This window comes from Diplotaxodon limnothrissa, linkage group LG23 (genome assembly GCF_057381915.1).
Source record: "Diplotaxodon limnothrissa isolate DT_005_m linkage group LG23, D_limnothrissa_male_GT1.1, whole genome shotgun sequence".
Classification (NCBI taxonomy): domain Eukaryota; kingdom Metazoa; phylum Chordata; class Actinopteri; order Cichliformes; family Cichlidae; genus Diplotaxodon; species Diplotaxodon limnothrissa.
Window position 1 is genome coordinate 23,925,715 of NC_140617.1, and position 15,672 is coordinate 23,941,386.

General features: G+C 40.3%; 1 protein-coding gene across 3 annotated transcripts in view; it reads left to right on the forward strand.

The window, feature by feature from the left end:
- Positions 1-15,672, forward strand: part of LOC146608103 (receptor tyrosine-protein kinase erbB-4-like) — a 381,455-nt gene that overhangs the window by 288,215 nt on the left and 77,568 nt on the right. For all 3 annotated transcript variants that reach the window (XM_085348721.1, XM_085348723.1, XM_085348722.1), the window contains exons 14-16: positions 3,260-3,353; positions 7,517-7,671; positions 13,641-13,685. In XM_085348721.1, the coding sequence (XP_085204847.1) occupies positions 3,260-3,353; positions 7,517-7,671; positions 13,641-13,685 (294 nt within the window). The remainder of the gene's footprint in view (positions 1-3,259; positions 3,354-7,516; positions 7,672-13,640; positions 13,686-15,672) is intronic.

Genomic DNA, 15,672 nt, shown 5'->3' on the forward strand with positions numbered 1-15,672 from the left:
TTGGTCTTGGCCGTGGCGGAGTTTGGAGTCTGACTGTTTGAGGCTGTGGACAGGTGTCTTTTATACAGATGATGAGTTCCAACAGGTGCCATTCATACAGGTAACGAGTGGGGGACAGAAAAGCTTCTTACAGAAGACGTTACAGGTCTGTGAGAGCCAGAGATTTTCCTTGTTTGAGGTGACCAAATATTTATTTTCCACCCTAATTTACGAATAAATTCTTTACAAATCCTACCATGTGAATTCATGGATTTTTTTTTTCACATTCTGTCTCTCACAGTTGAAGTGTACCTCTGGTTACACTTCTTAAAAGCTGCTAGGTGTAGTCCCTGACTGGTTGGCAAAGATTCCTGGCAGTTTCTGGCTCCTGCTGGGTGAAATTGGTCGAAAACTACCGTACTATCTATTTCAACTACTATCCGCAGGGCAGTACAACTTGATAAAGTGCGAAACAATGTAGACAGTTTGCCTTCCAAGTAAAAGTTGTGGCACTGAGGCACTTTTTTCTGTAAAAGTGAACTTTTTTTAAATTTCTGGCTTGTGTTGCATTTTTCACAGTTTGCAGCTCAGAGAGTAAGTGCACAGTGTTTGTAGATGAGTCCATCCCTTCATTTCAAAATACGACTGCAGCAACATGCGACTGACCAAACTTTTTACCAACCGCTTCGAATACTGGTCAAGGAATCTTCCCCAGTGACTGGAGTTTGCCATGGGGTCACTGTGTTTAATATCATTATTCTTGCTATGTACATTTTCTTTATTCTATGGCATGTGTCTTGAAGATTGTAGAAGTAGATACAAATACACTGTTGAATTGTTGAAGAAAGTCATATCATCTGCATAAAAAAGCCACATCATGGCATATCTAAATTGATTTTTAAAAAAAAGTGGGTACAGCCAATACTGTTCTGTTACGGTATGTGAGTTATATATAGTTTTCACCTTTAAAAAAATCATTTTAGTCTTATTTCCACAGTCTGTACACTAATTTAATGACTGGATATGGACAGCAGATTGTCATAGCGCTGCTTATTTTCAGCACTTTTGCTGTATGCAGCATAGATTTGCTTAATATTTCACTTTGTTCTGAAGCTACTGAACTGTATATCTCTCAAGAATTTAGTGTTAGCTCATTAAAAATGTTCTCGGGATGGTGATTTTAAACCTTAAGATTCTTCAGCTCGTTCTTCTTCTGTGTTTCCATTGTTAATGAGAAGAGGCACTAATTCCCTTCAGTTTATACGTCTGTTGAATAAAACAAAGAGAGAGCAAAGGAGTTTGGGGGTGAGCAGGGAGGACTGAAATGCAATCCCACTGGGGTTGGGGGAGGAGGGAGGGAGGGAGTGAGTGAGGGAGGAGCTGAATGGGTTTAATTAAAAAAAATTTAAAAAGTTGCTTTGGTGGGTTGACCGTGCTGTGGCTATTTGGATGTTTGGATTTCTGAACAGCGGCCACAGCCCTGCTTAAATTCCACCAAAACAGGACTAATCCCCCATCAGGTCATCCCCCCAGTGGGGCTTTGGCGCGCACTACCAGCTGTGAAGGAGGCCAATCAGGAAGAACGGCTTTGAAGGAATGGAAATGACCCCAGAGAGCATGACTGCAGAGGTCTTTGTCTCTCACCCATTCTGCTCCATGTATCTTTTCTTCCACCTCAACCAAGAAAAGAGATATCTCTCCACTGCCTGGGCCTTTTTTCCCCCTAAAGGATTCCCCTGCATAGTGCCTCGGAGAGAGGAATCTAATTTATTTTGGAACAAGGGAAAAAAAGCTGGGGGAGAAATGCAAAGAGAGCTATGGGAGTTTCCCACTGAAAACATCATTAATAAAAGGACCATCTGTAGCTTACACACTCTGCTTTTTGGATGTGTCAGACAAACTGCTGTGATCATAAAGAATCAATAGGACCATTTAAAGAAAAACTACCCTGAAATAAAGGCTCAGCAAAGGGAAATCTGTGATTTTATCTTCATTTTTATTGCCTTTTAATGTGAGCTGAACACTAGAGTGTCAGGATGTTTAGTTTCTCTTTTTTTTGTTGCTTTTAAAACTACCGAGTCTAAAAGGTTTTCATCTAATATTACCCACATGAAAATGCATAAAAACCCACATACCCGCAGGAGATCCAAAATTCTCAGTGCCACATCTTATAAAAACAGCTCACAAGGAGGAATCTGTGGACTCTTTATTCCACCCCAATAGCATCACATGCAAATATGAACAAAAATCGTGCACGCGCGCACACATACAGTCCCTTTCATTATCCCGCTGCTGTGAGAAAGAGGTTTGTTTGTAACTGGGCGAATCCTCCTCTGAGAGCGTCTGTCCTCTGCATTGGCTGATCGATCCCTCTGATGTGAAAAGTGGTTTTGATCGGCAGCAGTTGTTATTGACAGCAGCCTGCCTCCGCCCGCCCGAGACGCCGCACTTCAAAAGTGAAGATAATGCGCTTATTCGGACACAAACAAGACAGGAATTTTTAGATTGAGAGTATGCGAGTGCACACACACAGACACACACACACACAATCACGCACAGAAACACACCAATATACACATATAAGGATTCAACAGTAAGGCCTGGGGCTATGTGGAGCTCTTGCCAGGGTAATTGCAGTGTATAAACCCAATATCGAGCTCTATTGTTTACTTTCTTTCCCCTCAGAAGCGAAAAAACAAAACCAACATAAAGTACACATTAACCGGTTGACTGAAGCGTTTTAGACGTTGCAGGAACCGCAGTGATTCTTTGATAACGGGATGAAAAGAAAATGTGTTTGGCTTTTTTTTCTTTTTCTTTTATCACACACTCCCTCTGTCTCTTCACTCTGGTCCTATCAAAAGCAAACTCCCTCTCTAAATGCCCTCTCCGTGGCCTTTCATACCATCTTTCCCGTTCCTCCTTCCCTCCCACCATCTCTTCTCCTGCTTCCTCCACCTTCCACACATCCCCTCATGTTTGCCTATGATTTAAAAAGACGTTCATTATTCATGGACTTTCTCTGTAAGCATATTGACCATACTAAGCCGTTAACCTGGTCAAATAGTTTTAGGTAGCTCGCTGCCCTGCATGCCCCTTCAGCAGAGGGCACTGCATCTTGGAGATGACCCAGATAAACCGGTTGTTGTATCACACTTGATTTTGTTGAAAAAGGCCTCAATGTACAGCTCGTACTTGCGGCATGCTCTTAATCAATATTTCACTGTGCTCTCAAATCTATAATACATGCATTCCTATTTTCATTTTTCTTATTTATCAGGGAAGAGCGTGAATTTGCCAATGGATCCGTGTGCCTGGCGTGCGATAGCCAATGTGAGAAGATGGATGGAAACACTGTGACATGTCTCGGTCCGGTAAGACCCTCAGTCTCAACTTCCTTTTTACTTAAGAATACATTTTATAAATACAGGAAATAAGCTGTTTAGATTAAAACCACTCCTCATTTTTCTGTGCGAGATAGGGGACTATCTTCTACGTGCCAAAGTGGATTTCCAACTTATTTTGCTGTGTTTTGCACACAGGATTTCCGAAGATATAAGTACTGTTTGCAAAGGTGAATGGTAGGTTAATGGGAGGGATGATAAAGTACTGTAGCTACTTTTGGAGGCATGCTTTTGGCAAGCACCCATGCACACAGTCAAAAAAAAAGCAAAATGAGATTAGATTCTGACCTTCCGGTAAAGTCACTTTTAGAATGATCGCAATACGACTCTCCAAAATGTTTCCTTGCTGAAATGTCAGTGGAGAACATGCACATCTGCATGCATGTGCACAGAAATTGTACGCAGCAACACCAAATGCAAACAAATCTGCTCATGCAAGGCTGCAGCTGCATCATTATCATGCTAGGGTATACGCCAGTGCTCGTATCAAACCTGCAGGGACGCCCAGAAAAGGTTGCCAAACGTCTCAGGAGTTGCAGGATGATTAAAGGGATTGGAAAGCAGAAGAATCCACATATGCCAAAAATAATCTCCACAACATAACTGCGGTAGTTTTTGCTAAAATTCCTGTGAATTACTATATATTTTCTGTACTTTGTACTTGTAAAAAGCATAAAAAGAAAATATAGTAAGCTGACAAATCAGTCTAGATGTTGTAACTGAATACAGATCTCAGGACATGATCAGAATTATTGTCAACTAAAGTCTAGAGACTGGTCAACGACCCTCTGTCAGCGATGTGTATTCCTTGACCGTTTGCTAAGCGGTTCCTTGAGGTTGCTGGCTGTTGACAGGTGAAATCCTTCACAATGAGGATGCTGTACCAAAACCCTCCTTGTGATTTGTTTGGTTACCAGCAGATTGTTTGCAGACAAGTTACTATTCTTCATATAAAACTACAGGTGATTGCAGCAATCACCAACGAATTCCCGAGGTGTGGTGAAAGTTCGAACCAGAAACAAAGAACATTTCCCTTCAGTGGAAAATGCGTGCCTTACTACAGCAATTTTTATTTTGAAGGTGAGACAGCTCACCTTCAAAATAAATATTTTTAAATATACATATGGATGACACCAGGGGCCAGAAAAAATACTGAAAGAGCAAGACATGAATTCAATTTCAGCGTGATTCAATTCAGTTTTATAGATCTAGCACCAAATCATAACAGCAGTTGTCTTCAACTGCTTTATGTTAAAAGGTAAAGACCCTACAATAGTACAGAGAAAACACCAACAATTAAACAATCCCCTTTGAGCAAGTCCTAGGCAACAGTGGGAAGGAAAAACTCCCTTTAAAGAGGAACAAGTTTCCAGTAGAACCAGGCTCAGAGAGGGACAGCTTTCTAACACGATTTGTTGGGGTGAGGGGAGGAAGACAGGACAAAGACACTGTGGAAGAGAGCCAGAGATGAAATGAGATAAACATGACTGAGTGAAGAGGAAACACTCAGTGCATCATGGCAAGCGCCCAGCAGCCTAGGCATATTCTACTGTAACTAAGAGAGGATTCAGAGTCACCTGATTCAACTATAAGCGTTATGAAAAAGAAAAAGTAGAGAGGGTGTCTGTCTCCCGAATCCAAACTGGGAGCTGGTCCCACATCCTATTACAGCACTGCACTCTGTTCCAGTTAGCTCAGTAGGACGACCCATTCTCTCACAGATGTTTATAAAGGCAGACTGCATGGTTAGGTACTTGTTTTTATACGCCAATGGATTATACGTCAAATGGATTGAAAACACCTGAATTCAAAGATATGGCCATTTGTGCATATTGTGTATATGACTTATTCTGCGTTATCAAGACGTGCGAATTTGAAACCAGGTACATCCACGTGGTTATGAGAATATCCTTGGAAACTTTTTCTGAGCTATTTCAAAACCCCTGGACTAAATTACTTGTGCTCACATACAGTATAGAGTGATTACATCCAATAATATCCATTACAATACTGTTATTTAATTAAATTACCTGCTTGTTGTTTTTTTTCTTTACTATGATGAATTCTGAATCCTGGTGGCATAAATACTGTAGTGGGACAAATGTGGGTACGATCTATAACTGTACAGGAAGCTGATTTTACAGCGCAATGTTTCATTACGAAAAAGTTGCATCTAATGTGCAGCATGACTTGTTTCACGGATTCTAGTGACTGTGTGACTAACCTTTTATGACTGTCTGAGGGAGAGAATAACAGATGAAGAGAGAGAGAGCAGCTCCTCAAGGATGCGCAAAGGCTGGTGACGTTGGGATGCTGGTCACAGCTGAGCAGTGAATAACACCAGAGTCAATCATCCACGGGTGCTCAGTCACACGCAGACGCACATGCGCAGTGTCCACGGACATACTTAAATGCATTCGGACATCTGTATGCATCTGCCCTGCTCACACACAGACACGCAACTACGCAAAGTGAGCATAATGTTTATTGATGGTGTGTGTCTAAATGTGTCAAGTGGTGAGAAGCTGTCCATCAGGTCGCCGTGGCTGTCGTTAGCAGCAGAGCGTGGAGCTGAAAAGCCCAGCCGCCAGAATGCAACTTGTTCTTCACAACACACACATACACACACCTCTGTGCAATTTTAAGCTTACACTTTTGTCAGCACTTCGTGCACACGCACATAGACATTCACACAAAGTGTACAGTCAGTTTTCCGCTCCCATTCTAACTTATTCATGCTCCTGCTGCAGCTGAGCTCGTGTTCACTTACCTCTTGTCGTCTCCTCCATCACTTTCAGTGTGCACTTTTTTTTGGCACAACCTGACTCCCTAACCATTTTCCCAGTTTTATCAGGGATACAGTGGAATAAATTCCAGGCACTTTAGCTCAACATGGATTATACTGCCAAAAGTGTTCACTCTCCCATCCAAATCTTTTAATTCAGGTGTTCCAATCACTTTCATGGCCACAGGTGTATAAAATCAAACATCCAGACATGCAGACTGCTACTACAAAAATGTGTGAAGGAATGCATCACTCTCAGTAGCTCAGTGAATTCCAGTGTGGTAATGTGACAGGATGCAACCTGTGCAACAAGTCCAGACGTGAAATTTCCACACTACTAAATATTCAATCGTCAACTGTTAGTGGGATTAGAACAAAGTAGAAGCTACACTAAATCACACTGGGGTCTGTGGATGCTGAGGCACATATTGCACAGACGTCACCAACTCCAAACTCCACGTGGCCTTCAGATTAGCTCAAGAACGGTGCGTAGAGAGCTTAATGGCGCAGGTTTCCATGGCAGCATGGCTGCATCTAAGCCTTAGATCACCAAGGGTCGGATGCAGTGGTGTAAAGCACCCCACCACTGGACTCTAGAGTAGTGAAGATATGTTTCCTCGAGTGACGAATCTTAGTTCTCTGTCTGGAAATCAAATGGAAGAGTCTGGGTTTGATGGTCGCCAGGGGAACAGTATTGGTCTGACTGCATTGTGCCAATTGTAAAGTTTGGTGGAGGGGGGATTACCTTAGATCCAGTGAAAGAAACTCTTAATGCATCAGCATACCAAGACATCTGTGGGAACAGTTTGGGGGTGGTACCTTCCTCTTCCAACATGACCAGTGCACAAAGCAAGGACAAATGAATTTGGATGAATTAAAGCAGAGCCTATGAGACAGGCCTTTGTGTCTGACCTCATAAATTTTCTTCTGAAAGAACGGTCAAAACTTCTCATAAACACTCTTAAACCTGTGGTAAGCTTTCCTAGAAGAGCTGAAGCTGTTATTGCTGCAAATTGTGGGCCAACATCACATGGATAAAGAATGGGAGGTCACTCAAGTTCATGTGTGTGTTAAGGCACACGAGCAAATACTTTTTGCAATACAATGTATAAATCATTGCTTGGGATTCATGTGGGATTATCGCTGTATGAATTTCCATGAACTTTTTCTTAACTTTATTTTTCTCCACTGGTTTCTTTTAGCTCTTCACCCATTATTTTGTTCTTGTTTTATGTTATCTCCTCTTACTGCCACCTTTACCTCCTTCTTCTTTATTCACCCCTTGTCTACCACCCTCTTTGTAACCCATCTTCTCATCTCGCTCCTCCTTGTTGTGCTCTCCTCACAGGGCCCAGACCAGTGTGTAAAATGCCTCCACTTCAAAGACGGCCCTAACTGCGTAGAGAAGTGCCCCGATGGGCTGCAGGGAGCCAACAGTTTCATCTTCAAATACGCCAAGGCCAACAACGAGTGTCATCCCTGCCATGCCAATTGCACCCAGGGGTAAGAGAGGGATGATACATAAAGATGTGTCTATGTATAAAAGTTAATCCGTTTCTTTCAAGTGTCCACTCGCCTTCATAGTTACCCTGAGCAGCTTCTGGCTTTGGTGCTTTTATGCTGTTAAAGTTTTTTAGCCTTAATTCTAGCATTATGAGTGAGAGAGGGTACATAATCATCTACACCACGAATATTCTTAAATTGAGTTGAATTTGCCACTTTATATCCAATTAGCTACTCGTGTATTTCTTTAAGGCATAATGTAATTTAAAAGGCTGAGTTTCGTATTTAAAAAATAATCATATAGTTGTCACAGAACAGGACATTAGAGACTAAACTGTTTTGTTATACTAAGCTATAAATATGATTAATTCTGCTGTAAAGTTGGGGATTTTAACATGGGGTGTATCATGGCTCACTTTTGAAGTTAGCCTCAAGTGGCTATTAGTAGTGTCTTGTTTTGCATATAAGTAGTGGGTTTTAAAATTGGACTAAAGTAATAGTTTAACTTTCAGAAAATATACAGATTTGCTCTCTTGCTAACAGTTAGATTGACAGCACCCTCATTAGTACATTACGCTGGTGTCACAAAACGGCTGGAGGCCGAGTACCAAAAATCAAACCCACGTGCAGATTACCCAAAGCGGAGGCTGAGGAAAGGTTTCAACAAAGGTTTATTAACTAGCACAAGAATGATGTTTACGATGGCACTTGGCTTTAGGCTTGACACATGGGACGTGAGGGTCTTGGCCAGGGGAAAGGGATAAAGCAAGGGGACAGGTCCAAGAAAGCAACGGCAGCTGGCTGGTGATTAGCTACGTACTGGAAGAGAGGAGAGCAGTGTTAAAGCGGTAGCCAATGAGGAGTTCTGGAGAGGATGGAAGCTATGAAAATCTTCGTCTTACTGTGCAGGTGGGAGATGGAAGCGTTGAAGGAGAGGTAGTGCGGTCTGGGTGGGTTTGGTGGTGTGTGTCAGCTGTAACTGAGCGGTGAAGATCCTGTGGTGGTGTAAGGGCAGGAGGGCAGGCAGGTGAGGCAAGGAGATGATTCTGAAAGCAGGCGGGTTAACCAGATTTCCAAGATGAGTGGTTCAGTGTGATGGAATTTCCAGGAGTAACTAGAACACAAGATTGCAAGGTAAGTAAAGCATTGAGAATCATAGACAAGACGCATGAGGCCTGGTTACCAACATAGGGTAGTTGACGAACTGGCGAGGAAGCAGTGTCAGCAAGCAGCTTAAATCTCCAACCTAATTGCCTCAATCAGCTTCAGGTGAGGGAGGCTGTAGGCCCTGCCCATGGGTGGATACCAGGGAGGTCCAGACCTTCAGCGGAATTTTCCAGCCACACCTAGACAGTGTTGCCAACTTAGCGACTTTGTCGCTATATTTAGCGAGTTTTCAGACCCCTTAGCGACTTTTTTTCTAAAAAAAGACCCCTTAGCGACTTTTTTTCTAAAAAAAAGACGTGAAAGCGCGTATTGCTTTTACTCTCAACAAGCAGCGGGTGCTGTAACGCAGTCAGTTCTTCTTTTACTCTTTTACTCTTATGCTGTTTTGTGGATCACAAGGTTTAAAACTACTTATAAACACACACACACAAAGTAACTCCACCAGAGTGCCTATTTCGGGTCACTTTTGCCGGTCCAAGCCCGGGTAAAGGAGCAGGGTTGGAATAGTGACATTAAAAAAAACAATAATTGCTAAAAGAAATTTAATTTGTATTTCTATATAAACTCTAGATGCAATTTAGGACGTTTTTTACTCACTTTATGTCTCTTCCACGATGTTATTTCTCTCTCCAACAACATAGGTTACAATTAGATTAGCATGACCAATTATGCAAATTAGGCAATGACGTCATTTAGCGACTTCTAGCGAGTTTTAGGACAGCCAATAGCAATTTTCCTTACTGAGGAGTTGGCAACACTGCACCCAGACCATGATAGCTAGTAGCCAAAACTAGTTGGAAATCGGCTTAGCCATGTATAGAGACAGGAAACAGGTTTATAAATGTCCCCATTAGCTAACCCATCAACCTCCAAAAACTGGGCAGATGTTTGTGTTGTATATAATTTTGCACAGAGCCAAATATATATATTTTTTTTTTTAGCCTTATTTGCTATTTGGCTTAGTTTATTGCTAAGCTAATGGTCTTAGCTTAGCAGTAAACTAAGCCAGTTAGCATTAAACTAAGCTAGTCCTTAGCTTTATTTTTTTCATAAAAATAATGAAAACGGTGTAAACCTTCCTATCATATTCTACCCAACAAATCCAAAAGTATTATTTCCCTAAAGGTTAACCTGTGCCCTAATGCTCTGAAGGATGTGATAACATCACTTTTTTTGCTAAGTTTAGCGCAACCACCAGCAGCCTTTTATCTGTCTGTTCATATTGATTGAATTTTATCACTGATTAACTTTTATATATCATATATTATAATATATTATTTATGTGCTGTTTTTGTTGTCTTGAAGTTGAGTACTGTCTGTGTGCTCTGAGACAACAGATGTACATTAGCAGCTCGGTATCACCAGTGCACTTAGTTTTAAATGTGTTCTGTTCCTTTTTAAACTATAAAATAACTAAATAAAATGTGGCAGATTTAAACACACAGTGAATTTATGTGAGTTTCTTAATGTTCTACAAAATGCCTGCCAATCAAAGTTATAAATAATAGTTTAGCCATCACGTCTCTCCCGACATACTTTAATACTGAGGCCAAAGCAGTATAAGTCTTCAAAAGAATGGCAGTTGTGGTTGTGGGGAAAATTTACCGTTCTTACCTGTTTATGTTTTCATCCTCTAAAGCTTGTTTTTTGAAGCCAGTATGGCTTTGGCTTTGAACTTGAGCCCAGGCCTTTTTAGATTTTCTGCTAGTGGGGAGACTATTATGGAAGAAGCCGAACAGTGGGGACTGGTAAGACAGACAGAAGATGATGAGTGAGGTGCTGAGGTGGAGCTTGTCGGTGGTCTCTGCAAACAAAGTTAGACTTCTGAATCCTAGCAACAGGGCTGGCGAGACGATGTGCAGTAGAAAGGAACTTAATGTTCATTCTCTAACATGGCAGGAGGTCATTTTATTTTACTGCAGCTAGCCTGTAAATGTTGATAGTATCAGTGCAGCTTTAAAGAGACATGGAAAGGAGAATTTTCGAAGTAGAGGGGATGACAAAGGATGGAAAAGGTACAAATTATTTACAGATACACAAGTTGAAGATCAAGAATATTATATATATATATTAAGAATATTATATTATATATATATTAATATTAATATTATCTTGTATAGAATCGGTACCTTGTTTAAGGACACGTTCACATGGCAGGTCACTCATTAGACGACTTTCCTGACAAAAAATAATCCCTGGCTTGTTGTGTCTGTTGTCAGAAAAGTCCTTTGTTCTCTGCTAATGCAGAAAGAAAACTGATTGAAAACACACACACACACACACACACACACACACACACACACACACACACACACACACACACACACACACAACACAACACTGGATACAGACACTGATTACTTGCTAATTAGCTATTTGGTACACCATTTAATTGACAACCAAGTGACTTTTGAGGAGCCACAGTTGTCACCGATTTAATTCCAAAGTTAGCCTGCTCTCCTAATTTGCTAAGCAATTTGTTGTGTCGTGTGTGCTCACACAGCCTTCGCGTGCACACACACCGAAGCATTCAAAACCTGTTCTCCTGTGTCTTTCTTGTTGTTCAAAAGTCCTGCACTCAAGGATCTGGAATTAATGAGCAGCTAAGAGTCTACTCTAATCACTTCCAGCTTACCTAGTGTTAACAACACTTCTTACTGATCGCTGTGCTTTCACCACCATCCTGCTTTGATTGTTCCGATAGGAAGAAACAAAGATAAACTTGTATTTCTTGTTCTTGGAGAAAAAGATAAATGTGATTCTTCGAAAGATAAAGAGTGATATCTCACAAGAAACACTACAGCATTCTTCTTTTCAGTCATCAAACATTTCACGCCAGGGCCAATTAACAATGAAATGATTGATAATTTAATAAATGTGATGGAAACATGTATTGTAGACATTGGAGAGACTAAATTCTTTCAGCAGAAACCTCACTGATGTTAAATGGACTGAAAAACAAGATGTGCAAAGAAAGAATAAAGCATAATTAAAAGCAGTAAAGTAGGCTTACCTGCAAATTGTATACAAGCTCAGAACGTTTAAGGTATAAGATGTAGCTGCCATGTTACATTGAGGCTACACTGAGACTTTGATAACATTGCTCACAGCTAGATGAGATATGCAGTACTTACTGATGGTTGTCATAGCGAAGCTGTGGACCAGGGTGTCCAACTCCAGGCCTCAAGGGCCGGTGTCCGGCAGGTTTTAGATCTCACCCTGGGTCAACACACCTGAATCAAATGATTAGTTCATTACCAGGCATCTGGAGAACTTCAAGCCATTTGAATCAGCTGTGTTGGATCAAGGCAACATCTAAAACCTACAGGACACTGGCCCTTGAGGCCTGGAGTTGGACACCCCTGCTTTAGACTATCTTAAAACCATAGATACCCCGAGTATCTATCCACTGTAGTCCACAAGATCATCTAGGAACTTAGCTGATCAGTAGGTAGTGATATTGTACATGAATGTTAGGTCTGCAGCAGAAGTTACCATCACCCTTGTGAAAAGTACATTTTTGTAACAATAAAAACGCAGCATTAACCCTGAACTAAGCCCTCAAATACTCTACGTTGTAGTGTAGGCATCAGGTTTTCCTAAGGCAGGAAGAATCTTCAAGGAAATGTATAATGAGGTCAATGCGTTCGAAAGGCTCCACCATGGGTTGACCCATACAGGCCTCGCCCAAAATACAGATAGCTTACCCAATAAAATGGTTAACTCCAAAAAGCTTGTCGCACATACGTATACAGTCACATTGCTCTTTTACCTCTGTTTTTCTCTCTCCACCAATCCTTGAAGGAAACACATGCTGCTATCTATCAATTTGATCAATTCTAATGCTTTACTTTGTTTTTTAGGGAGTAGGAAGTCTTGTCCATCTGCCACGTGTCTCTGGGCAGGTAGCGTGCGGTGGGTTTTGAAAGCTGCTTTTGTAAATGTAAATTTTTGTAAATACAGAGAGCGGAAAAACCCCAAAGAGCTGAGGAGATTTGCATATTTAGGTGATTATTATCTGTGTATTCATCACTTGGGCGGCTCCTTTTTCCTCACTGACAAGCTGTCATTATGCTCAGCCGTTTATCAAGCAGACATGCAAACAGTATAACACCACTGCAATAAAACTGTATGCCATAAAAGGCTTTAGATTCTTTTAAGAAATATCCCTGCAGCTTCCATATTTAAGGTAAATGCCACTTTATAAAGCTGTGTGAGGAATGAGGGTGGCTGTTAATACCACTAGAAGGCCCGACAGTAAATCCTGTCATACCAGAATATGTGAATCTTGACCTCCATTCTCTAAAACTTTAGATCACAAGTTCACACCCAACATTTCTCAACCTCATTACTGTTGTATGTCGCTAAAATGAGGAAATGCTCAGTGGAGTCAGAAATGGCCTTATTGTGCTCTTTTTTAAATTGCCGTTATTAATCTTTTATAACTATTGAAAGTTTTCTTTTTAGATTGATATTTGTCTCTTTCCCATTGATTTCCCCATAGGTTTGAAACAGCACTTTGGTTTGAACTAAATGATGTATGTTGGGATGTTTGTTGGGTTTTTTGTCTCAGCCCAGAAATCCATTGAAATAGCACGTGAACCAAATGAGAACAAACAAGCCTTCCAGCTCACACACCTCTTCGTGTCATATTGACAAGCGGTCAGCCATGCTCGGGATTCAATATTTCACAGGTCCCTGCCCAGTGACAGCTGATTGACGTGGAAGAAAAGCAACATGAGGTTTACTCATAACCTGTCCCTGATTTAATGGATGATCTCTCTGGTTTCTCTGCCCTGCAGGTGCGTCGGGCCAAGACTCCAAGATTGTGTTGGGATGATGGACAGGTAAGGCATCTCAGGATACATTTGTGATGTGGGACTGGGAGACCACCATCAGATCCTGCTAAAACTCATTAAAGTTTCTGTTAAATCCCGTACCTTATGATGCTCATTAACAACAGTGTAGTCCATCTGACAGGTAACATGGGAATCTTATGTTGTTGTCTAAGCTTGTGCTAAGCCTTCGTCTGGTCCAATTATGTTACTTTGACTGTGTCTGATATGTGTAGATGGAACCAGCAAGGGGAAAAAAAAGAAAACAAAAATCCTCTGAAAACCTTAACAGATGTGGGATAGAGTGTATGGAGGACCAAAAGTGCCAAAAGATATTTACAAAATGTTTCTTTTATTTGATTATAAATGATGATTTTGGTCCTTTGTATGTTGTAAATTTTTGCTTGAAAAACTGATATTAGCAACATTTTTATATTTATATTTTATATTTATATTGTCCTTCTTATTTAAAATTTAATTTTACATTTTTAGTTAACTTTTTAATTTTAATTTTGTTATTATATTTATTTTTCAGTGATGGCAAAAGCAGTACTTGGGTGGCCAAAAGAAAAATATACATTAAGAAACTGCCATTAAAAGCACCAGTCTTTATATTAAGTATATTTATACGTTTTTGGTCACGTTTTTATTTTTATTTTCTTCTTTTTACATTCTTTTGAGCATTCTAAATAAGACCGTCTGTCATTGGAAGTGTTCTGTGGTATCAGTTTTTTATCCTTTAGAGAGACGGCATCCTGCGGTGAGATGATTGCTAATTTCTAATCAGGCTGAAAGCCCCCTCCTCGTTTGGTAATGAAGCAGAAATGCACAAAAAAATTTCAAATTAATAACGGGGAAATAATACACATAAGCAAATGAAAACAGAATTGAGTATTCTTCTAATACTTTATCAAATAATTTGTTTATACGTTTATTTAATAATGTCATGGTGCATTTAATGGCTTAATTTATTTATTTATTTTTATATATCTGTTTACTTGGACTTGTCATAGTGACACATCAGTTTTAGGCCTTTTAACACATTGGAGAGGGTATAAAGGAATTGTAAATCTTTTAAATGAATCTTTTCATTGATAATTAAAAGATGCAAAACTGATAACACTTTAATAACTAACTGATGATGGGAAGCCACTTCTGTAAAGTAGCTGTGTAAAGTATGAAGATGGAAAGCTGTGGGAAAGAGTAAAGAAAAAATGAACTTGTCAGCACGTTTTAGCTCCATTTTGATTATTATGTTGACAGACCACCACCAGAGACTCCTGACATAATAGCTAGTTCTGTAATTACAATCACTGATCTGCTACGTTAGTGTTTTTTCATATCTAAGAACATTCAGGTTAAATTGGGTAAAAGACGCTACCTTTTTTTGATCCACAGCACGGTGAATCATTTAAACACTCAGAATTAGAATGGCAGATGGTAAATATAGTGCACCAAGTAGTGATTTCATTACGTGCAGGGTCATAATCAGGGTTTAGAAAATAGTGAGGCTTTTTTTCACTTAATCTATCACATTTTAGGGGTAAAACGTTTGCCCCACTGACCAGTAGCCTAAACTTCTAAATAAACTAGATCAAAGCATTACAACACAGTCAAATTTGGAAAACTTAAAAAAAAAAACAGCTTTCCTTTTCTGGTATGTGGAAATATGGAATCATCCCTTCATTTGAAATGTTAAAAAAAAGCATTTGGGAAAAAAAGTTACTACACAACAGCAGAAACCATTCGTCATGAGTCACACTTCGACCTAACACCTCTAAACGCAACCCAGTCAGAGGCACAGTAGGGCCTTTTCAGAGTCTTTTCAAAGTAAAAGCCATCTAGAGCAGCGATCACCAACCCCCGGGCCTTGGACCGGTACCGGTCCGTGAGTCGTTTGGTACCGGGCCGCGAGAGTAGAGGCTCAAGTGTGAAATGTATGCTTTTCGGGGTTTTTATCGGTTTTCAGCGTTATTTTGTTATTGTTTTTATCGTTAAC